Here is a 22,355-nt window from a genome sequence, read left to right as displayed (position 1 = left end):
TTTGAGACGGAGTTTCACTCTTGTTACCCAGGCTGGAGTGCAATGGCACGATCTCGGCTCACCACAACCTCTGCCTCCTGGGTTCAGGCAATTCTCCTGCCTCAGCCTCCTGAGTAGCTGGGAATACAGGCACGCACCACCATGCCCAGCTAATGTTTTTGTATTTTTAGTAGAGACGGGGTTTCACCATGTTGACCAGGATGGTCTCGATCTCTTGACCTCGTGATCCACCCGCCTCGGCCTCCCAAAGTGCTGGGATTACAGGCTTGAGCCACTGCGCCCGGCCTCAATTTTTTTCTTTAAAAGGAGTGAGTTGTGTACAGGGGGGTTAAATGCTTTATAGACAAGGAAAAAAACAGCACTAGAACCAACTTATTCATCATCATCATCATCTTCATCTTCCTCTTCCTTCTCATCCTCTTCATCTTCCTCATCTTCCTCCTCTTCCTTCTTTTTCTTGCTTTTTTCAGCCTTGACAACTCCCTTTTTTGCTGCATCAGGCTCTCCTTTAGCTCCACATGCAGCAATATTCTTTCCGTATTTTTCCTTCAGCTTCGCAACGTTCTTTTCATGAGGCTGCTTGTCATCCTCAGCAGTGTCATTCCACATCTCTCCCAGTTTCTTCGAAATCACCAATGGACAGGCCAGGATGTTCTCCTTTGATTTTGGGGTGATACTCAGAGCAGAAGGAAAAAAGGCCGAAGGAGGCCTCTTGGGTGCATTGGGATCCTTGAACTTCTTTTTTGTCTCTCCTTGAAGAGAGATACAGGTTTTGGTTTCTCTCTCATAATGGGCCTTGTCCACCTTTGCCATATCTTCAAATTTTCCTTTCTCTTTAGCAGATATGGTCTTCCACCTCTCTGAGCACTTCTTTTTTTTTTTTTTTTTTGAGACGGAGTTTCACTCTTGTTACCCAGGCTGGAGTGCAATGGCGCGATCTTGGCTCACCGCAACCTCCGTCTCCTGGGTTCAGGCAATTCTCCTGCCTCAGCCTCCTGAGTAGCTGGGATTACAGGCACGCACCACCATGCTCAGCTAATTTTTTGTAGTTTTACTAGAGACGGGGTTTCACCATGTTGACCAGGATGGTCTCGATCTCTTGACCTCGTGATCCACCCGCCTCGGCCTCCCAAAGTGCTGGGATTACAGGCGTGAGCCACCGTGCCTGGCCTTTGAGCACTTCTTAGAAGACTCTGAGAAGTTGACTGAAGCATCTGGGTGCTTCTCCTTATGCTCCTCCAGACAAATTTGCACAAAAAACGCCTATGATGACATTTTGCCCCTCAGCTTCTTAGGATCTCCTTTGCCCATGTTTAGTTATCTTTCCTCAGCGAGCCACAGAGCTGCCCAGTGCCCGTCCAGCTCTCAGTTGCCCCGGTGCTGTCTCTCTTTATTTTTATTTTTTTTATTTATTGTGTTTTGAGACAGGGTCTCACTCTGTTCCCCAGGCTGGAGTGCAGTGGCGCAGTCTCAGCTCACTGCAACCTCTGCCCTCCAGGTTCAAGCGATTCTCATGCCCCAGCCTCTCAAGTAGCTGGGATTACAGGCATACACCACCATGCCTGGTTAATTTTTGTATTTTTAGTAGAGACAGGGTTTTACCATGTTGGCCAGGCTGGTCTTAAACTCCTGGCCTCAAGTGATCAGCCCACCTCTGCCTCCAAAGTGCTGGGACTACAGGTATGAGCCACCATGCCTAACTAGTTCTTTGATTTTTAAAAAAGCATTTCACCCAACTTTTAGTTATCTGTAGCTTGAGGTCTAGATCACCATTATTGAGAGCAGCTCAATTACTAAACTGTATTTCTAGTCTAGTCATTTCTTCTGAGCTCCAGTTCCACTAGTCTGAGGCCTATCAGACATTTCCACTTGAGTGTCTACAGGCACCTCACAGCCAATAAACTATAAGCATCATCCTTCCAAAACCTCCTCATTCACTTCTCAACTAATGGAGTCCACGTCACCTAAACCTGTTATTTGTATAATGTCTTCACTTCCCAAAGTTCAACTGATTCTATTTACAAAGCATCTCCCTAACTCCATGTGCTGTCTACCTCTATAATCTCTGGAACCTGCCATCTCTATTACAGGACAAGGACATTATGCCTGTCACACAAAAGCTGTCATAATCTTCCCTCCACTGCCCTCTTCCCTGACTCTATTCCTCAGTCATCCTGCATGCACACACCTTACATCCTGGATCAGGGCTGAAAACACAAACTCCTACTAAGCCAGGCAGGCAATGCACCTAAGTGAAGCAGGGTGCCTAGGAACCATGATGAACTAGATTCATTTCAAGGAGATAACAGATACTTGTTCTGGCTGATTGCTCCTAAAGGGATGCAGGACCTATATTGCCAGCTAGTCCAATATTTTAAGAAAAGTCAGGGCCGGGCGCGGTGGCTCAAGCCTGTAATCCCAGCACTTTGGGAGGCCGAGGCGGGTGGATCACAAGGTCAAGAGATCGAGACCATTCTGGTCAACATGGTGAAACCCCCGTCTCTACTAAAAATACAAAAAATTAGCTGGGCATGGTGGCCCGCGCCTGTAATCCCAGCTACTCAGGAGGCTGAGGCAGGAGAATTGCCTGAACCCAGGAGGCGGAGGTTGCGGTGAGCCGAGATCGCACCATTGCACTCCAGCCTGGGTAACAAGAGCGAAACTCCGTCCCAAAAAAAAAAAAAAAAAAAAGAAAAGTCAGAAATCCAGGTTGAGCCTGATGGCTCACACTTCTTATCTCAGGACTTTGGGAGGTAGATGCAGGAGGATCGTTTGGGCCTAGGAGTGTGAGACCAGCTTGGGCAACATAGGGAGACCTCCATCTTTACAAAAAAAAAAAAAAAGTCATAAATCGAAATATTCATGTGCCAACTTATGATTTTTAAGTGTGGGCCATTAAATATATGTAGAGAGAATGCAAACCAAACAAAGCATGCCTATCATCTCAAGTTGGCCTACTGACCGCAATTTGCTCTGGATAGTAAGAATATTCTTCCAATGCAAGACACTGGAAAAATAAAAAAATTAAAAATAATTTAAAAAAAGAAAAAAAGAAGAATATTCCAGTCTCAGCCAGGTGCAGTGGCTCACACCTGTAATCCCAACCCTTTGGGAGGCTGAAGTGGGTGGCTCACCTGACGTCAGGAGTTGGAGATCAGCCTGACCAACATGGTGAAAACCCGTTTCTACTAAAAATACAAAATTAGCCAGGCACGTGCCTGTATTCCCAGGAGGCTAAGGCAGAAGAATTGCTTGACCCCCAGGAGACCGAGGTTGCAGTGAGCTGAGATTGGGCCGCTGAACTCCCGCCTGGGCAACAAGAGCAAAACTCCATCTCAAAAAAAAGAAAAGAATATTCAAGTCTCCTAAAATTCCATACATAGGAAATATACTTCAACATTCTGCTCTGTCTACACAGAGTAACTTTCTCATCTTTCTATCCTCGTTGAATTATTTCTCTTTGGGGGTTTTTTTTTTTTTTTTTTTTGTTTTGTTTTTTTTTTTTTTTTTGTTTTGTTTTGAGACGGAGTTTCGCTCTTGTTACCCAGGCTGGAGTGCAATGGCGCGATCTCGGCTCACCGCAACCTCCGCCTCCTGGGTTCAGGCAATTCTCCTGCCTCAGCCTCCTGAGTAGCTGGGATTACAGGCACGTGCCACCATGCCCAGCTAATTTTTTGTATTTTTAGTAGAGACGGGGTTTCACCATGTTGACCAGGATGGTCTCGATCTCTTGACCTCGTGATCCACCCGCCTCGGCCTCCCAAAGTGCTGGGATTACAGGCTTGAGCCACCGCGCCCGGCCTCTTTGGAGATTTTCTGGCCCCAATCCAAGCAGAATGAATAGCCCTCATCTGAGTCGTTTAGCAATTTATCCATGTCTCCCATGTAGTGCTTAATGCACGTTGCATTACGGTTATTTGTTCCAAACAGAGCTCTTCAAAGGCACGAACTGTATATATGCTCATCTTTATGCCCTCGGCACCTAGTGGGTGCTTGTGCCTGACAGTACAGAAGGTTATCTGGAAATGTTCGCTGACCAGAAGTTTGCTGATCTTATGTCCTCCTTAGGCGTAGCGTTGGAGAGGTTGGCGCTGCAGTGCCGTCAGTGACTTCTGATGACCATTAGAGGGCACACTGATTCCACAGCAGTCTGGACCGGGGCCCAGCTGTCAAGTGCCCCAAAATCCACTCCCCAATTTAGGCCTCCAATTATTATTTCCAACATCATCTCCCACAGCCTTCATTTTAACAACCCTCAACACAAAACAGTCACTTTCTGGGGGCGGCCCTGAACTGTGAAACTTTTCTCTCCCAGTCACCCACCCGCTCTCCTCAGCTTCCTAAAATTTGGGCCCTAAAGATTTAATTCTGCCTTGACACCAGCTCATTTTTTCACGGCTAATCTGCACAATCTGGAAGATGGCAGGCAGGGAAAGAGAGGGGGATCATAGAAAGACTGGGTAACAAGCACTTTGGGCTCGCCTTCAACTTTCACGGCCCTTTCCAGGAACCCGGCACCTTCCACCCACTCCCGAATACACACGTCCACGCACTCACAGTTTCCTGCCGGGATCCCAAACCAGCACATCTTTCCCTCTTCCTCGGAGAAAACCAGGTAGGAGGCGAGCGAAAGGTGGGGCGCAAACGGGTCCCGGCTGCTTCCACACACACGCACGCTCCGTTCAGCTCTCCTTTCCATCCCGGCGAGGGCGCGCCTTCAGAGGGTCCTGTCCTCCGAGGAGGAAGGCATGGGCAGCCGAGACCTGGGAAGAGGATCCACCGGGAAGCGCACGGGCTGGACAGCGGGAAGGAAGGAGTTAAAGATCCAGGATTGGCTCTTCTGTCACTGAGTCTGGGAGGGGAAGCGGCTGGGAGGGAGGGTTCGGAGCTTGGCTCGGGTCCTCCACGGTTCCCTCCGGACAGCCGGAGACTTGGGCCGGCCGGACGCCCCTTCTGGCACACTCCCCGAGGCAGGCGCGCACGCACGCTACAAACACGCTCCTCTTTCCTCCCTCGCGCGACTTCTCCCATCCTTTTCCACGGAGCGCTTGCTCGCACCTTTTCTCTCTCTCTCTCTTTCCTCTCTCTCTCTCTCTATCTCTCTAACACGCACGCACAAGCCCAGTTGTTCACACTCGGGTCCTCTGGCCCTACGTTCTCCTGGCACCCACCTGCTCCGCGGCGCCCTGCGCGCCCCCCTCCATCTCTCCCCTCGCGCTCTTGTCCCAGACCGTCGTAGCTACAGGGGGCCTCCTACCCCGGGGTGAGCGCCACTGTCCCGCTCCTGTTCCTTCCCATAGGGACGCGCCTGATGCCTGGGACCAGCCGCTGAGCCGGAGGGAACCGAGGAGGCCATGGTGGGAGCGCTCGCCCGCTGCGGTGCCCGCTGAGGCCATGCCCGGGCCCCGGCGCCCCGCCGGCTCCCGCCTGCGCCTGCTCCTGCTCCTGCCGCCGCTACTGCTGCTACTCCGGGGCAGCCGCGCGGGCAACCTGACGGTAGCCGTGGTACTGCCTCTGGCCAACACCTCGTACCCGTGGTCGTGGGCGCGCGTGGGACCCGCCGTGGAGCTGGCCCTGGCCCGGGTGAAGGCGCGCCCCGACTTGCTGCCAGGCTGGACGGTCCGCACGGTGCTGGGCAGCAGCGAGAACGCGCTGGGCGTCTGCTCTGACACCGCCGCGCCCCTGGCCGCGGTGGACCTCAAGTGGGAGCACAACCCCGCGGTGTTCCTGGGCCCCGGCTGCGTGTACGCCGCCGCCCCGGTGGGGCGCTTCACCGCGCACTGGCGGGTGCCGCTGCTGACCGCTGGCGCCCCGGCACTGGGCTTCGGTGTCAAGGACGAGTACGCGCTGACCACCCGCGCTGGGCCCAGCTACGCAAAGCTGGGCGACTTCGTGGCGGCGCTGCACCGACGGCTGGGCTGGGAGCGCCAGGCGCTCATGCTCTACGCCTACCGACCGGGTGACGACGAGCACTGCTTCTTCCTCGTGGAGGGGCTGTTTATGCGTATCCGCGACCGCCTCAATATCACGGTGGACCACCTGGAGTTCGCCGAGAACGACCTCAGCCACTACACCAGGCTGCTGCGGACCGTGCCGCGCAAAGGCCGAGGTGAGACGCCGGCGCACCGGGTCCCGCCGCTCCGCCGCAGGGCTTCCCCTCTGCCCCGCCGGAGACATCGGGACTTCCTCTCTTGTCTGGGCCACTCTTCTTTCTCCTCCCCGGTCTTCATTCCCTCTCAGCTCCCAGGCCCTTTCTGCTGCGGAGTTTCTATTTCCCACTCTTCTTCCACCGCCCTCCACCGCGCCTCTATCCTCTCACCTCCCCGACCCCCACTCACTCCCTCCCACCCTGGCAAAGCTCGGTTCTGGTCCCTTTTTATCTCCAGCATTTTCTCGCTTCCCTGTAGCCTTCTCCCCACTTTCATCCTCTCTTCCCGTTGCTCCTCAATCTCCTCTCTTCTCCCTCAGCCCCCTGCCGCCCTCGCTCCTTTCGCCCTCCTGGCCCCACCCTTCTCTACCTTCAGCTCCACTATTCCCCTCTCCATATCTGTCCCTTCCTCTCTTCCGCCCCCCACCTCGCCTTCCACCCTTCGTCTTTCTCCTGCCCTGCCGGGGCCTAGGCTGAGCCGGGAGTTACCACTTAACTCTCACCGGGTCTCTCCTGCCCCCCATCTCTAAACTTCCTCCCCTCGGTGCCTCGGCTTTCTTAGCCCTGTCTCTCCCCCAGTACCCAGGCTTCTCTCTCTGAATACTCCTCTTTCTCCAGTTATCTACATCTGCAGCTCCCCTGACGCCTTCAGAACCCTGATGCTCCTGGCCCTGGAAGCTGGCTTGAGTGGAGAGGACTACGTTTTCTTCCACCTGGATATCTTTGGGCAAAGCCTGCAAGGTGGACAGGGCCCTGCTCCCCGCAGGCCCTGGGAGAGAGGGGATGGGCAGGATATCAGTGCCCGCCAGGCCTTTCAGGTGAGTACCTAGGTTGGAGGTGAGTACCTAGATTTGAAGCTCAGGCCATCTCAGCTTGTGGCACGTCATTTCTGGGCACTGTGTCCCTCGGTGTCTGAAAGAATTCCAGAAAAAAAGGTTTTGTCTGTTTGTTTCTTCATGCACTCATGGTAACTCACAGAACGGAAAGATTGGTGATGCTCTCTGGGAATTAGGCAGTGAAGGGCAGGGGACTAGCCAGGGGCGCTTGAGCACCAGCAGGCTGAAAAGAAGAAAATGGGCTTTAGGCAGATGGAGGTTAAAGTCCCACAGCCTGGACAGGACGTGGAGAAGCCATCCCTTTGGATTCCCTGCTTTGGAATGGGCATCACTTCATGCGGGGAATAGGGTTCAGTTTGACCTTGAGCTAAGCAGAGACCCAGCTCTGGGAGGTGGGCTCCTGACTGTTGGGGCCCCACGGTACCGCGGGGATAGAGTCAGCTCCCAACTCTCTGCTCTCCACTGACCCTTTCCTCAGGCTGTCAAAATCATTACATATAAAGAGCCAGATAATCCCGAGTACTTGGAATTCCTGAAGCAGCTAAAACACCTGGCCCGCGAGCAGTTCAACTTCACCATGGAGGATGGCCTGGTAAGAAGAGGTACCGGGACCCTCCAGCGTGGACCTCCAGCCCCCACTCCACGACCCTCTGCCAGCCTCCATCCTTCCCTCTTCCCAGTTCTCCCCTTCCCTCCCTTCCCATTGTTTCACGTCTCTCCTGACTTCTTCCTCTGGGATATGAATCCCGAGACTGGTACCTTCAGGGTAAGTTTGTGCACCCAGAAGACAGTGCCAACTCTGTCTTCAAGGCATCATCAGTGCCTCCTCCTGATGATGGAGGAGGACACTGGCAAGTTCAGCCTCTGAAACTCAGGTTATTATCTGTAATACAGAGACAATACATGCTGCCCTGTGTGCCCAGTGTGATCCAGGAAGCGATGCTAATCCAAAGGCATCATTTAAATAGTAAAATCTAAATAGTCTGTTGGTACCAACAACATAAATAAATAAATAGTAAAATCTCCCAGTGATGTAGGGATGTTACATTCTCCTATCCTCTTCCAAACTCCCAGTGCCTCTCGTTCCCTTCCCCACAGCCCCCAACTCCATGCCCTTCATTCACCCCACCCCAGCCGACCTCTGCTTGCCCCCACAGGTGAACACCATCCCCGCGTCCTTCCATGATGGGCTGCTGCTCTATATCCAGGCAGTGACGGAGACTCTGGCACATGGGGGAACTGTCACTGATGGGGGGAACATCACTCAGCGTATGTGGAACCGAAGCTTTCAAGGTCAGGGCGTTGAGGTGGCTGGAATGGGCTGCCTTGGGAGATGAATCCCAGGTGCCCACTGTCAAGTCATGAGAAGTCTCTGTGGCACAGAGTCACCAGTGCACACCAGCCTTTTCCTCCACAGCTTTTTCTCAGGCCCATCCCTCCAGAAGTCCTACTGAGTGTCCAACCTCAATCAACCCTGCTGGGCACTGAATCCTTTTATTTTATTTTATTTTATTTTATTGTTTTGTTTTGTTTTATTTTATTTTTGAGATGGAGTCTCGTTCTGTTCCCAAGGCTGGAATGCAGTGGCTAGATCTCAGCTCACTGCAACCTCCAACTCCCAGATTCAAGCGATTCTCCTGCCTCAGCCTCCTAAGTAGTTGGGATTACAGGTGCCTACCACCACACCTGGCTAATTTTTTGTATATTTTGGGGTGGGCATCACTTCATGCAGGGCATAGGGTCCAGTCTGACCTTGAGCTAGGCAGAGACCCAGCTCTGGGAGGTGGGCTCCCGACTGTTGGGGCCCCACAGTACTTCGGGCATAGAGTCAGCTCCCAACTCTCCGCTCTCCACTGACTCCTTCCTCAGGCTGCCAAAATCATTACCTGTAAAGAGACAGAGGTTCTGGGACCCTCCAGCGTGAACCTCTAGCCCCCACTCCACGACCCTCTGCCAGCCTCCATCCTTCCCTCTTCCCAGTCCTCACCTTCCCTCCCTTCCCATTGTTCCATGTCAATCCTGATGATGGAGGAGGACACTGGCAAGTTTTTTTAGTAGAGACAGGGTTTCACCATGTTGGCAGGCTGGTCTCAAACTTCTGACCTCAGGTGATTCGCTTGTCTCAGCCTCCCAAAGTGCTGGGATTACAGGCATGAGACACAGTGCCTGGCCCTTTTACCATTTGCTGTCATTCTGTATGCGTGTATGTTTGGAAGGCAAGGAAAAAAGATGAGAGGATGAAGAGATGAAGTGGGGTACCCCTGAAGTTTCATTCTCTCCAACACAGTCATCTTTCCGTGTGTCCTCAGGTGTGACAGGACATCTGAAAATTGATAGCAGTGGTGATCGGGAGACAGACTTCTCCCTCTGGGATATGGATCCCGAGACTGGTGCCTTCAGGGTAAGTTTGTGCACCCAGAAGACAATGCCAACTTCAAATGGCATCTCACCCTCCTACTTCCCCCCACAGCCCTGCCGGGCACCTGTTTAACCTGTAGCCGCTCTACCGTGCCTGGACACTTACAAGAGCCCTGAATAAAACAGACCCAGCTCCAGTCTGGGGTAGCCGCCAGAACGATAGGGACCCACAGGCATCACACTTGGGGAGCCCCATGCCTGAGGAGAGAGCACAACCCTGCCCTCAGAGAGCTCCGAAGGGAGGCAGGCAAGACTGCCTTCCAGCAGAGACAGGGTCACAAAGGATGCACATTACACCCCCTACAAGTGAGTGAGGACAGGAAGGCACTGAGGCCAATGGCAGCAAGGGACAGGTCATCCAGAGAAGGTTTCCTGGAAGAGGGGTACATGGACTGGGCCTGGGAATGTAGGCTGAGGTGAACACTACCTTCTCCTGTTTTCTACCAAGAAAATAGGTAGATGCCAGGCACGGTGGTGCGTGCCTGTAGTCCCAGCTACTTGGGAGGCTGAGGTGAGAGAATCATTTGAGCCCAGGAGTTCTGGGCTGTAGTGCGCTATGCCAGTCGGGTGTCCACACTAAGTTCGGCATCAATATGGTGACCTCCCGGGAGCGGGGGACCACCACGTTGCCTAAGGAGGGGTGAACCGGCCCAGGTCGGAAACGGAGCGGGTCAAAACTCCCGTGCTGATCAGTAGTGGGATCGCGCCTGTGAATAGCCACTGCACTCCAGCCTGGGCAGTATAGCAAGGCCCATCTCTAACAAAAAAAAAAAAAAGAAAAAGAAAATAGAGAAAAATCAATGCTTGGTTGGTGCCTCAACCAAGATTATAAACTCCCTGAGTGTAGACATTGGGTTCTATATGGAGTTTTCTTTGTAAAATTCTTGATAGTTTTCAGGTGTTTCCACTTGAATAATTGTGTGGTGTGAGGTCCAGTATTCCAGTGGCAGCAGGGGCTTGGTAAACAGGTGACAACCCAGACATACATAGGCTCCGGAAGCAGAGCTGGGGTAGGTGGGAGGTGAGATTGCTGTGCCACACAGCAGCCTTCCCCTCAGGCCCTGGCCTAGCCACCACTCCTGCTCTCCCATAGGTTGTACTGAACTACAATGGGACTTCCCAAGAGCTGGTGGCTGTGTCGGGGCGCAAACTGAACTGGCCCCTGGGGTACCCTCCTCCTGACATCCCCAAATGTGGCTTTGACAACGAAGACCCAGCATGCAACCAAGGTGACTGGCCCTCGCCTTCCAGGTCTCCATTCCAGAGATAGATGCTGCCTCCTTCCCCTAAGCACAGTTGAGTAGGTACTCCTCTCCCTCGCTGAGGGCTTTCTGGAGAATGACTCCTGCCTTTTTCTTCCCTTCATCCATCATCCCTGTTCACCGATGGGCTACTAGAAAGTTCTTCCTCCTGCTGTCTAACCCAAATCTCTCTTGCTCCAATGCGGACTCTCTCCTGCAGATCACCTTTCCACCCTGGAGGTGCTGGCTTTGGTGGGCAGCCTCTCCTTGCTCGGCATTCTGATTGTCTCCTTCTTCATATACAGGTGAGCTGTGATGTGGGGAGGGAGGGAGTGTGGCTGGGGAACCCAGAGAACCAATAGCAGAGGAGGTGGTGGGGACTCAGAGGGAAGAGGGCAGGGATGAGGGACAGCAGGGGAAAACCAAGGGAGATGAGGGATAAAGGAGACTTAAAAAGCCAGAGGAGAGAGAAAGAGAAGGAAATGGCAGGGCGAAGGGAAGAGATAGGGCTAGGAATGGCCAAGGAGAGTCAGAGATATCTAAGAAGCAGACAAGTTGACGGGTGACATCATAGGGGCATGGACTGGTTTCCCTTGCTACTCTTGCCAGCCAGATGGGAAGCAATGTTCTGAACCTTCAGGATCATGCCCATGTTAGCTGAGCAGGGTGGTGAGCCCTGGTGTGTGCCAGGTGCCCAATCTAGAGTGGAGAAGGGAGTTGAATAAGCCCTGTTTCTGCTGTCCAGTGGAGGCTAAAATGCAGTGCAGGAGGAGTTAATGATACACAAAAGCAAGGAGGGAGGGGATAAAATCACTGCTGGTTGAACATATAATACGTGCCAAGCACTTCCACGTACACTATTTCTTATAATAGTTAAGAATGAAATAGATAGGCCGGGCGCAGTGGCTCAAGCCTGTAATCCCAGCACTTTGGGAGGCTGAGGTGGGTGGATCACGAGGTCAAGAGATCGAGACCATCCTGGTCAACACGGTGAAACCCCGTCTCTACTAAAAATACAAAACATTAGCCGGGCATGGTGGCGCATGCCTGTAATCCCAGCTACTCAGGAAGCTGAGGCAGGAGAATCGCCTGAACCCAGGAGGCGGAGGTTGCGGTGAGCCGAGATCGCGCCATTGCACTCCAGCCTGGGTAACAAGAGCGAAACTCTGTCCCAAAAAAAAAAAAAATGAATGAAATAGATATTGAGGCCTCATTACCAAATGAGGACATTGAGGTGATTCCCCCAAGGTCCCCAGTGAGACAGAATTTCCCCCAGGCATCCTGATTCTCAGTCCAGAGGATAGAATTTCCCCTCCATCTCTGAGTCCATGATGTGGTCCCACGCCTCTAAGAAGGGGCTGCTGAGCACCCTGCCCTGGGTCAGGGGCTCAGCCACAGGCTCAGATGCAGCCTTCATGCCCCAGGAAGATGCAGCTGGAGAAGGAGCTGGCCTCGGAGCTGTGGCGGGTGCGCTGGGAGGATGTTGAGCCCAGTAGCCTTGAGAGGCACCTGCGGAGTGCGGGTAGCCGGCTGACCCTGAGTGGGGTAAGAACACTGGTGTTTGTGTGGGGGCAATAAATGAGAGCTGGGTGCAGAGGCAGTGCCTGAGGGGTAGGGAAGGGAGCAGGATTCTAGTCCCAGCTCTGCTTTCACTTGCTGTGTGACCTTGAGCGACTCATATTCCCTCTATGAGACTGTCTCAGATGATGATCACAGCTGCAGCACCTCCCTCACAGGGCTCTTTTAAAGGTCAGAGGAGATAGTACATGTGAAAACACATTAAAAAAAAGCAAGTCGGCCAGGCGCGGTGGCTCACGCCTGTAATCCCAGCACTTTGGGAGGCCGAGGCAGGTGGATCACGAGGTCAAGAGATCGAGACCATCCTGGTCAACATGGTGAAACCCCATCTCTACTAAAAACACAAAAAGTTAGCTGGGCATGGTGGCACGTGCTTGTAATCCCAGCTACTCAGGAGGCTGAAGCAGGAGAATTGCCTGAACCCAGGAGGCGGAGGTTGCGGTGAGCCGAGATCGCGCCATTGCACTCCAGCCTGGGTAACAAGAGCGAAACTCCGTCTCAAAAAAAAAAAAAAAGCAAGTAAATGAGGAGGAGATTTATGATGTGGAACATAAAGCAGGGTGGGTCAGGCGCAGTGGCTCACATCTGCAATCCCAGCACTTTGGGAGGCTGAGGCAGGAGGATTGCTTGTGCCTAGGAGTTCAAGACCAGCCTGGGCAACAGAATAAGACATCATCTCTACAAAGAATACAAAAATTAGCCAGGCATGATGGCACATGCCTGTAGCCCCAGCTACTCTGGAGGCTGTGGGAAGATCATCTGAGCCTAGGAGTCTGAGGCTGCAGTGAGCTAAGATAGCGCTGCTGCACTCCAGCCTGGGCGACAGAGCAAGACTCCAACTAAAACAACAACAACGAGAAGGAAGGATGACACAAAGACAAGGCAGAGTAAGGCATGGCAATAAAGAGCAGAGCACAAGCAATCAGGATGCAGACTGGCTCCACCGGGTGACGGTTCCTCCCACTCTCCCTCCTTTCAGAGAGGCTCCAATTACGGCTCCCTGCTAACCACAGAGGGGCAGTTCCAAGTCTTTGCCAAGACAGCATATTATAAGGTGGGCCTTGGGAAAGATCACCAGGCCTTGGGACTGGGGCAGGAGTGTCCTCTAATGGAGGACTGGTGGGGGTCCTGAGGGAAGGAGTAAGCTGGTGGGGAGCAGCAGATGGGGACCCCAGGGGTGGGCTACTGGGACCAAGTGAGGGTCCTGAGGGCAGGGATGGGCTGTCGGGAGCAGATGGAATTCCAGGACACTGGGCCATGCTCTTCACAGTGACAGTCTCCATTCCATGCTCAGGGCAACCTCGTGGCTGTGAAACGTGTGAACCGTAAACGCATTGAGCTGACACGAAAAGTCCTGTTTGAGCTGAAGCATGTAATGCGGGGAGTGAGGCAGCAGCATGGAGAAGGGGCCCCTGGGGACACAAGGGAGATTGGCCAACAGAACTAGTTATGGAGGGACCTGAGGGTACCCCAAGAAAGGGCAGGGACTGGAGCCCTGAGAAAGACCTTCATCTTGTGGGTGGGAGTCGGGGAATCCTTAGATCCTAAGCTAGGAGAAGGGACCACTGGAGATACCCTGGAGGAATCTTGAGAGGTCATATGTTATGTCCCTGAGGGGGAGAGGGCTTAGGAGGCAGAGGGAGTAGGAGCAGATTCTGGGGAGGGTGGGCTAAAGGACATGGGTGGGAATTATCAGGGAAGATCCTAGTGATGGTTGCAGAAAATGAATAAGGAGTTAAGAAGAGTGAGGGTCCCTGAGGCTAGCCAGCAGCTTGGTGAGGAGTGAGGTCTCTGCCAAGCTCCTGATGCTGGTCTCACCTGCAGATGCGGGATGTGCAGAATGAACACCTGACCAGGTTTGTGGGAGCCTGCACCGACCCCCCCAACATCTGCATCCTCACAGAGTACTGTCCCCGTGGGAGCCTGCAGGTGAGGGGGACATGGGGCATCAAGAAACCTGGGTTCTAGCCCTGGCTTTGCCCCTGACTGGCCATAAGACCCCAGGCATGCCTTGCCCTCTTTCTGACCTTTCTGGCCCCATCGGTAAAATGGGAGCTGGGGGAGGGCTGTGAGTCCATCCAGAGTTTTATCCTGTTGTACCAGTTCACGTCAGTAGGATCCCTGCACCCTCCTCCAACTCCCAGGGGGGCTCTGCAGGGAACTGGTCTGACTTTTTTTTTTTTTTTTTTTTTTTTTTTGAGACAGAGTCTTGCTCTGTTGCCCAGGGTGGAGTGCAGTGGCAAGATCTCAGCTCACTGCAACCTCCACCTTCCGGGTTCAAGTGATTCTCCTGCCTCTGCCTCCTGAGTAGCTGGGACTACAGGAGCATGCCACCACTCCAGGCTAATCTTTGTATTTTTAGTAGAAATGGTATTTCACCATGCTGGCCAGGATGGTCTCGATCTCCTGACCTCATGATCCACCTGCCTTGGTCTCCGGAAGTGCTGGGATTACAGGCGTGAACCACTTCGCCCGGCCATGGTCTGACTCTTATTGCCCCAGCAGGACATTCTGGAGAATGACAGCATCACCCTGGACTGGATGTTCCGGTATTCGCTCACCAATGACATCGTCAAGGTATGCCCCTAAGCACCCACTGGATGTGTAGGTGAGGGGCCAGGCATGCTTCTCCTGGCCATGGGTGTAGATCCCACTCATGGCCAAGACGTCTGCCCCTCACATTTCCCAGGGCATGCTGTTTCTACATAATGGGGCTATCTGCTCTCATGGGAACCTCAAGTCATCCAACTGCGTGGTAGATGGGCGCTTTGTGCTCAAGATCACCGACTATGGGCTGGAGAGCTTCAGGGACCCGGACCCAGAGCAAGGACACACCCTTTATGCCAGTGAGCCTTGACTCTTAACCCCTAACACCTGCCCCCAGCACCACCCAGTAGGGAAACTGATTCGAGGCCTCTGACAGGCTTCGGCATCCATGCCTGACTCCAGCCTCAATTCATTCATCCATGAAAAAAGGAGGGCCGGGCTCAGTGGCTTATGCCTGTAATCCCAGCACTTTGGGAGGCCAAGGTGGGCAGATCACAAGATGAGGAGATTGATACCATCCTGGCTAACATGATGAAACCCGTCTCTACTAAAACTACAAAAAATCGTGGCCGGGCGCGGTGGCTCAAACCTGTAATCCCAGCACTTTGGGAGGCCAAGGTGGGTGGATCACGAGGTCAAGAGATCGAGACCATCCTGGTCAACATGGTGAAACCCCGTCTCTACTAAAAATACAAAAAAATTAGCTGGGCATGGTGGTGCGTGCCTGTAATCCCAGCTACTCAGGAGGCTGAGGCAGAAGAATTGCCTGAATCCAGGAGGCAGAGGTTGCGGTGAGCTGAGATCGCGCCATTGCACTCCAGCCTGGGTAACATGAGTGAAACTCCGTCTCAAAAAAAAAAAACTACAAAAAATCAGCCGAGCATGGTGGCACACACCAGTAGTCCCAGCTACTCGGGAGGCTGAGGCAGGAGAATTGCTTGAATCCGGCATATGGAGGTTGCAGTGAGCTGAGATCGTGCCACTGAACTCCAGCCTGGGCAACAGAGCAAGACTCCATCTCAAAAAAAAAAAGGAAAAGGGAAGGCCAGACAAAGTGGTCTCTAAGGCCTCCTCTAGCGCTAATCCGCTGTGATGCGTCCAGATCCTCTGTGATGCATCCAGATCAGTTTTGCCCATTCTCGTTTCCCCACACCTCTTAGCTTTGGGCTCCCTCACTTGGTGACTCCTGACCTCTGACCCACAGAAAAGTTGTGGACAGCCCCTGAGCTCCTGCGAATGGCTTCACCCCCTGTGCGCGGCTCCCAGGCTGGTGACGTATACAGCTTTGGGATCATCCTTCAGGAGATTGCCCTGAGGAGTGGGGTCTTCCATGTGGAAGGTTTGGACCTCAGCCCCAAAGGTGAGAGAAGCACACCTTCCTCAAACCTGCCCACAGTCTCAACAAACCCCAGTCCCAGGTAGAGGGTCCCCTGGCAGCACCACCACACCCTCCTTCTGGAATGGGGCTCAGTCACCACCCTTTGACCCATTGCTGTCAGTGACCAGTCCCCGGCCCCCCTGCCTTGGTCTTGGACTTCCCCTGCCACCCCAGCTGGTTGCCCCAGTCTCTCAACAAGCCCCTGGCCAGCCCCACCCCTCAGCTCCTCTACCTCCCAATACAGAGATCATCGAGCGGGTGACTCGGGGTGAGCAGCCCCCCTTCCGGCCTTCCCTGGCCCTGCAGAGTCACCTGGAGGAGCTGGGGCTGCTGATGCAGCGGTGCTGGGCGGAGGACCCGCAGGAGAGGCCGCCATTCCAGCAGATCCGCCTGACGCTGCGCAAGTTTAACAGGTCCCTGGTGTTTGTCACGAATCCCCCAGGCCCCTCCTCCACAGCCACCATTTACCCAACGCTTCTGGCTTATCCCCGCAGTGGCAGAGGGAGACCACTCACTTCCTCCCTACACAGTCTGTCTGCTGCAGCCCACCGCAGCCTCATGGCCCTCTTCACAAATACATCTGTTCCCACAGTCCCCTGCCATTTATACCCCTTCCCTCCACCGTCGACACCCTACACCCTTCCTGCCCACTCCCCTTGCTGGCCCCTGGATTCTCAGCAGTGTGCAGAGTAGCTGGGCCCCCTGACTCCTGCCCTGTAGGCTCTTGGCCCTCCACAGGAGCTCCTGCCCAGTCCTCGATCTCTCTTGCCCAGCGTGCCCACCAGGCCCAGTTCCTCCAGACACACCCTTCTGTGGCCATCACTTTGCAATTGACCCTTGTCCTTCTCCACCGCCTCCACCTCCTTCCAACCTACTGGTTTCAACAAAGATGAACAAAGTGGCCACCTGTCTGAAGCTTCATACTTGACCTGGGGGTCTCAGAGAGGAATTGAACTTTCTTCCTTCTGTTTTCCCCTGCTCCCCCACATCCTGCTGTGCCCTCAACCCCGAGTCTCTCCAGAGTCCCCACTGCAGCCTGGGCAGGGGGAGTGCCTGGGGGTGGGCGCTCCCAGGGAGGCCTCGCTGCTCCTCTCTCACCACCCCCACTGCCACCCGCCGCCCCAGGGAGAACAGCAGCAACATCCTGGACAACCTGCTGTCCCGCATGGAGCAGTACGCGAACAACCTGGAGGAGCTGGTGGAGGAGCGGACCCAGGCGTACCTGGAGGAGAAGCGCAAGGCCGAGGCCCTGCTCTACCAGATCCTGCCTCAGTGAGTGCCTGAGTCTGGGAAGCCCCCAACACAAAGGCCCTGTCCTGGCACTCCCCTCTGATCCTGCACGTGCTCTGACCCTTTAGCTCAGTGGCTGAGCAGCTGAAGCGTGGGGAGACAGTGCAGGCCGAAGCCTTTGACAGCGTTACCATCTACTTCAGTGACATTGTGGGTTTCACAGCGCTGTCAGCAGAGAGCACGCCCATGCAGGTAGGCCAGGGATCAGCCGCAGGTGCCAGGCAGGCAGGCTGGCCTGGCTCAGTGTCTGGATTCCACCAGACCTTCCTTCTGGTTCTGCTTTTCCCACTTGAGCCCAGATGGGGGTCCCTTACTTCCTGTCTCTTTTAGCTTCTCTTCCCTTCCAGGTGGTGACCCTGCTCAATGACCTGTACACTTGCTTTGATGCTGTCATAGACAACTTTGATGTGTACAAGGTGAGGGTGGGAGTGGGGATGGGAAGGACAGACAGACAGACGTGGACAGGGTCAGAAAAAGATGAGGGGTAGGCAGAATGATGTGGAGTCTTAAGAGAGGAGACCAGGGAACATGGGAAGAGACAGTGGCACAGGGAGACCCAGGAACAGGCAGAGAACCCATGTGGGATGGAGGATGAGCAAAGACAGATGAGGGTACAGAATGACAGGCGCTGCACCCAGTGTGACGGTGTGGCCAGCCACACAGTTGCAGCCCTCAAGTCCTGCACCCCCTCCCCACCCCAACAGGTGGAGACAATTGGCGACGCCTACATGGTAGTGTCAGGGCTGCCTGTGCGGAATGGGCAGCTCCACGCCTGCGAGGTGGCCCGCATGGCCCTGGCGCTGCTGGATGCTGTGCGCTCCTTCCGAATCCGCCACCGGCCCCAGGAGCAGCTGCGCTTGCGCATTGGCATCCACACAGGTGAGGCCACTGAAGGTACAGGTGGGGCATCCGCAGGCCAAGGCTTCCAAGGGAAATTTGTCCCCTGGCCCGGCACTCACCCTTTCATATCTCTCTCTCTCTCTTTCTCTCTCTTCACCCCCGCCTTGCCCACCTACCTCCCTTAACACCCCTCCCTCCCTCCCTCACTGATGGGCTCTGCTCCTTCCCTTGCTCCTCCCAGGACCCGTGTGTGCTGGAGTGGTGGGACTGAAGATGCCTCGTTACTGTCTCTTTGGGGACACGGTCAACACAGCCTCAAGAATGGAGTCTAATGGGGAAGGTACAGTCCTCCTAGAGGGAATGGGGAGGGCAGCGTGGCCGAGGGAAATGACACCCTGGAGCAGCTTGTGCCTACACAGCCCCTTTTTGAACTCCTAGCCCTTTCACCGCCCACGTTCTCCTTCTCATAATATTAACAGTTCAACCTGGGCTCATCATCTTGACTGTAATCAGAGACTCAGGTTCCTGCCACCCTTCCTGCCAAACGATGTAAAAGTATTTCCAGGCCAGTGTTGGAGAGTTCCCAGCAGGGGAGTTGCCAGGTTGTAAGACCCTCTGCTCCACCTTTGATGTGGTAAAGACAGCTTCAGAGCCAGCCTTGGCTGTGAATCTCAGCTCCACAGCTGGCTGTGTGTCAGTTTGCTATACCTCTCTGAGCCATGGTTTTTCCCATCTGTAAAATAAGGGGAAAAAATCTACCTCAGAGGGGTTATGTGAGAAACCCGTAAAAAATGCCAACCACATAATTGTCATGTAGCTTTTCTGAGCCTCAGCTGATTATCTGTAAAATGATATCTATCTCAGGATTGTAAGAAACCTAGCAGCCGGGCGCGGTGGCTCACGCCTGTAATCCCAGCACTTTGGGAGGCCGAGGCGGGTGGATCACAAGGTCAAGAGATCGAGACCATCCTGGTCAACATGGTGAAAACCCATCTCTACTAAAAATACAAAAAATTAGCTGGGCATGGTGGCGCGTGCTTGTAATCCCAGCTACTCAGGAGGCTGAGGCAGGAGAATTGCCTGAACCCAGGGGGCGGACGCTGCGGTGAGCTGAGGTTGCGCCATTGCACTCCAGCCAGGGTAACATGAGTGAAACTCTGTCTCAAAAAAAAAAAAAAGAAACCTAGCAAAAACCCTGGCACCTAATAAATGCTTGCTCCCACCCACTCCTTGCTCTTGCCTCCTGTTGATCTGTCCTCCTGCTATATTTGACACAATTCAATGCAGTAAACATTTATTGAGTGACTACTGAGTGCCAGGCTCTGGGATAGTAACATGGCCCAGACCCAGAGTTAGGTGAGAAATCCATGTGGACCCCATCTAAACATTATGGTGAAAGAAAGGCTGCTTGGGAGCCAGTCCTGAGAGTCCAGAAGGATCTAGTTTGGCAGATATTCCCTGGGCACTGTTTTAGGGACCGTCAGAGTAGAGCCCCTCGCTGAGGTCCAGTCCTCAAGGAACACACTCCCAGAGATTGTTCAATATGCTGGGCTCTGGTGAGGCTTGTAATCCCAGCACTTTGGGAGGCCAACGCAGGCAGATCAGTTAAGGCCAGGAGTTCGCGACCAGCCTGACCAACATGGTGAACCCCGCGTCTCTAAGAAAAACACAAAAAATTAGCCGGTTGTGGTGGTGGATGCCTGTAATCCCAGCATTTTACAGATTAGGAAAATGAAGCAGAGAGAATTTATATTACTGACCCAAGCAAGTATCCAAGCTGAGGTTCATACTGAGGCAGTGCAGGATCCAAAGTGCCAGCTCCTAACCACTATGCTGTGTACAGCCCAGTGGTGCTCCAGAGCAGTGCTGTCCAACAGGGCCTTCCGCAGTCAGGAAAATGTTCTGTATTCTGTGTTGTCCAACATGGTAGCCTCTAGGCACGTATGGCCACTGGTCACTGGAAATGTGACCAGTGCAACTGAGGCCCTGAATTTTTTTTTTTTTTAATTGAGACAGAATCTCGCTCTGTCGCCCAGGCTGGATGGAATGCAGTAGTACAATCTCAGCTCACTGCAACCTCCACCTTCTAGGTTCAAGTGATTGTCCTGCCACAGCCTCCCGAGTAGCTGGGATTACAGGCGTGCGCCACCACACCCAGCTAATTTTTGTATTTTTAGCAGAGACAGCGTTTCGCCATATTGGCCAGGCTGGTATCGAACTCCTGACCTCAAGTGATCCTTCCACCTCGGTCTCCCAAAGTGCTGGGATTACAGGCATGAACCATAGTGCCCAGCCTGAATTTTTAACTGTATTTAGTTTTAATTAATTTAAGTTGAAAGGCACACGTGATTAGTGGCTACTGTATTGGATTACACAGCTCCAGAGTTCTAAATGAGAGGCTAATATGGTCATGCACTATATGCAGGGGGTGGGGCCTCTCTGAGCTAGAGGGCTTCCTGGCCCAAAAGAGGGAGAGAGGGCACCTGTCCACCCTCACGGTCCCTGGTCTCTTTTGCCTCTACTTCCCTGATCTCCTCTCTCACATTCCTCACCTTCCCTTCTCCCCTGTCCTTCCTACCCAGCCCTGAAGATCCACTTGTCTTCTGAGACCAAGGCTGTCCTGGAGGAGTTTGGTGGTTTTGAGCTGGAGCTTCGAGGGGATGTAGAAATGAAGGTAGAAGGGGGAAGCCTCTGCCCTCCTCACCTTTTGGGGTCCTAGAGGGAGTTACCCTTCTCATGCAGCCAATGATGCTCCCATCCCTAAGGCTCTCATCTGACTGGAGAAAGGTCATGTGCCATTCCCCAGCCCACCCTCTTCTTTTTCCCTCCAGGGCAAAGGCAAGGTTCGAACCTACTGGCTCCTGGGGGAGCGAGGGAGTAGCACCCGAGGCTGACCTGCCTCCTCTCCTGTCCCTCCACACCTCCCTACCCTGTGCCAGAAGCGACAGAGGTGCCAGGCCTCAGCCTCACCCACAGCAGCCCCACTATCACCAAAGGATGGAAGAAGTTTGAATAGCTCAGGTGTGCTGACCCCAGTGGAGACACCAGATAGGAGGACCTGAGAGGGAACTGGCATGCTAGGGGGAACTCAGAGCTTACAGGCTGGGCCTAGCCCACAGCCACGCACAGGGGCGCACACACAGGCACATGCACTTGCTCTCCACCTGGACGCAGGCCAGGCTGGGCTGTGGATCCTTATCCCTTCACCTCCCCGTGCTCTCCTCCCTCAACCTTGTGACCCTGTGACTTATTGGGAAGAGAAAGTCACCTGAAGGGGAACGTGAAAAGAGACTAGATGAAGTGAGGGCAGGGGAGCCCACATTTGGGCCTGGCCATAATACCCACCCCCCCCAATCCCTCCACCCAGCAGTGGACACAGTGAACAGGGAGAAGAGCGGTGGCGCACAAGGGGTGGGGGCCTGTATGCCTTGCTTCTACTGTGAGCAGAGACGATTAAAATCTTTATTCCAGTGACAGTGTCTCTTCTTGAGGGAGAGAGGGTTGCCAGAAAACAGTCAGTTCTCCACTCTCTACTTCAAATAAGACTCTTGCTTCTTCTTCTACAAGGGCCTAGAAGAAAAAAAAGACTGTCGATTTTTTTTTTTTTTTGAGATGGAGTCTTGCTCTGTCATCAGGCTGGAGTGCAGTGGCGAGATCTCGGCTCACTGCAACCTCCACCTCCCGGGTTCAAGCGATTCCCCTGCTTCTGCCTCCAGAGTAGCTGAGACTACAGGCGTGCACCACCACACCAGGCCAGTTTTTTGTATTTTAGTAGAGACAGGGTTTCACCATATTGGCCAGGATGGTCTCTATCTCCTGACTTGTGATCCACCTGCCTCAGCCTCCCAAAGTGCTGGGATTACAGGCGTGAGCCACCGCAATCCGCCAAGACCCTTGATCCTTAAGCTGGAAATGCAGGCTCTGAGAGTAGTAACAGCCTATGAATTGCCCAGCAGTGCTGAAACTGGTTTAAAGACACATTTACACCCTTAAGAATTATTATTCTAGTAGGCCGGGCGCGGTGGCTCAAGCCTGTAATCCCAGCACTTTGGGAGGCCGAGGCGGGTGGATCACGAGGT

General features: G+C 53.7%; 1 protein-coding gene and 1 pseudogene across 2 annotated transcripts; one reads left to right on the top strand and one right to left on the bottom strand.

Annotated features, from left to right (window-relative positions):
- Window positions 1-286: 286 nt before the first annotated feature.
- On the bottom strand, window positions 287-1,434 carry LOC116541065 (annotated as a pseudogene).
- Window positions 1,435-4,302: 2,868 nt separating this feature from the next.
- Window positions 4,303-21,750, top strand: NPR1 (natriuretic peptide receptor 1). 2 transcript variants are annotated; one of them, XM_032264927.1, is made up of 22 exons: window positions 4,304-6,109; window positions 6,767-6,966; window positions 7,463-7,576; window positions 8,142-8,277; window positions 9,294-9,385; window positions 10,496-10,631; window positions 10,864-10,948; window positions 12,068-12,188; window positions 13,201-13,275; window positions 13,516-13,593; window positions 14,046-14,150; window positions 14,727-14,798; window positions 14,911-15,067; window positions 15,973-16,128; window positions 16,391-16,559; window positions 17,272-17,418; window positions 17,505-17,628; window positions 17,784-17,852; window positions 18,141-18,315; window positions 18,518-18,616; window positions 20,859-20,950; window positions 21,108-21,750. In XM_032264927.1, exons 1-22 carry the CDS (start codon window positions 5,395-5,397, stop codon window positions 21,168-21,170), a joined length of 3,180 nt encoding a protein of 1,059 aa, XP_032120818.1. In that variant the 5' UTR covers window positions 4,304-5,394; the 3' UTR covers window positions 21,171-21,750. The 2 variants fall into 2 exon arrangements, with proteins under 2 accessions (XP_032120819.1, XP_032120818.1); XM_032264928.1 differs by lacking the exon at window positions 13,516-13,593 and having other exon boundaries at window positions 4,303-6,109.
- The last annotated feature ends 605 nt before the right edge of the window (window positions 21,751-22,355 follow it).

This window comes from Sapajus apella, unplaced genomic scaffold, assembly GCF_009761245.1.
Source record: "Sapajus apella isolate SASKATOON/1434 unplaced genomic scaffold, GSC_monkey_1.0 scaffold148, whole genome shotgun sequence".
NCBI classification, from domain to species: domain Eukaryota; kingdom Metazoa; phylum Chordata; class Mammalia; order Primates; family Cebidae; genus Sapajus; species Sapajus apella.
This window is presented reverse-complemented; position numbering and strand designations above follow the sequence as displayed.

Bases quoted from the DNA above. Each gene is read 5' to 3' on its own strand.
- NPR1 (XM_032264927.1), top strand. From the start codon at position 5,395: ATGCCCGGGCCCCGGCGCCCCGCCGGCTCCCGCCTGCGCCTGCTCCTG. The intron at 17,419-17,504 runs GTGAGTGCCTGA...CTGACCCTTTAG, and splicing joins CTCTACCAGATCCTGCCTCA to CTCAGTGGCTGAGCAGCTGA. The intron at 18,316-18,517 runs GTGAGGCCACTG...TGCTCCTCCCAG, and splicing joins GCGCATTGGCATCCACACAG to GACCCGTGTGTGCTGGAGTG.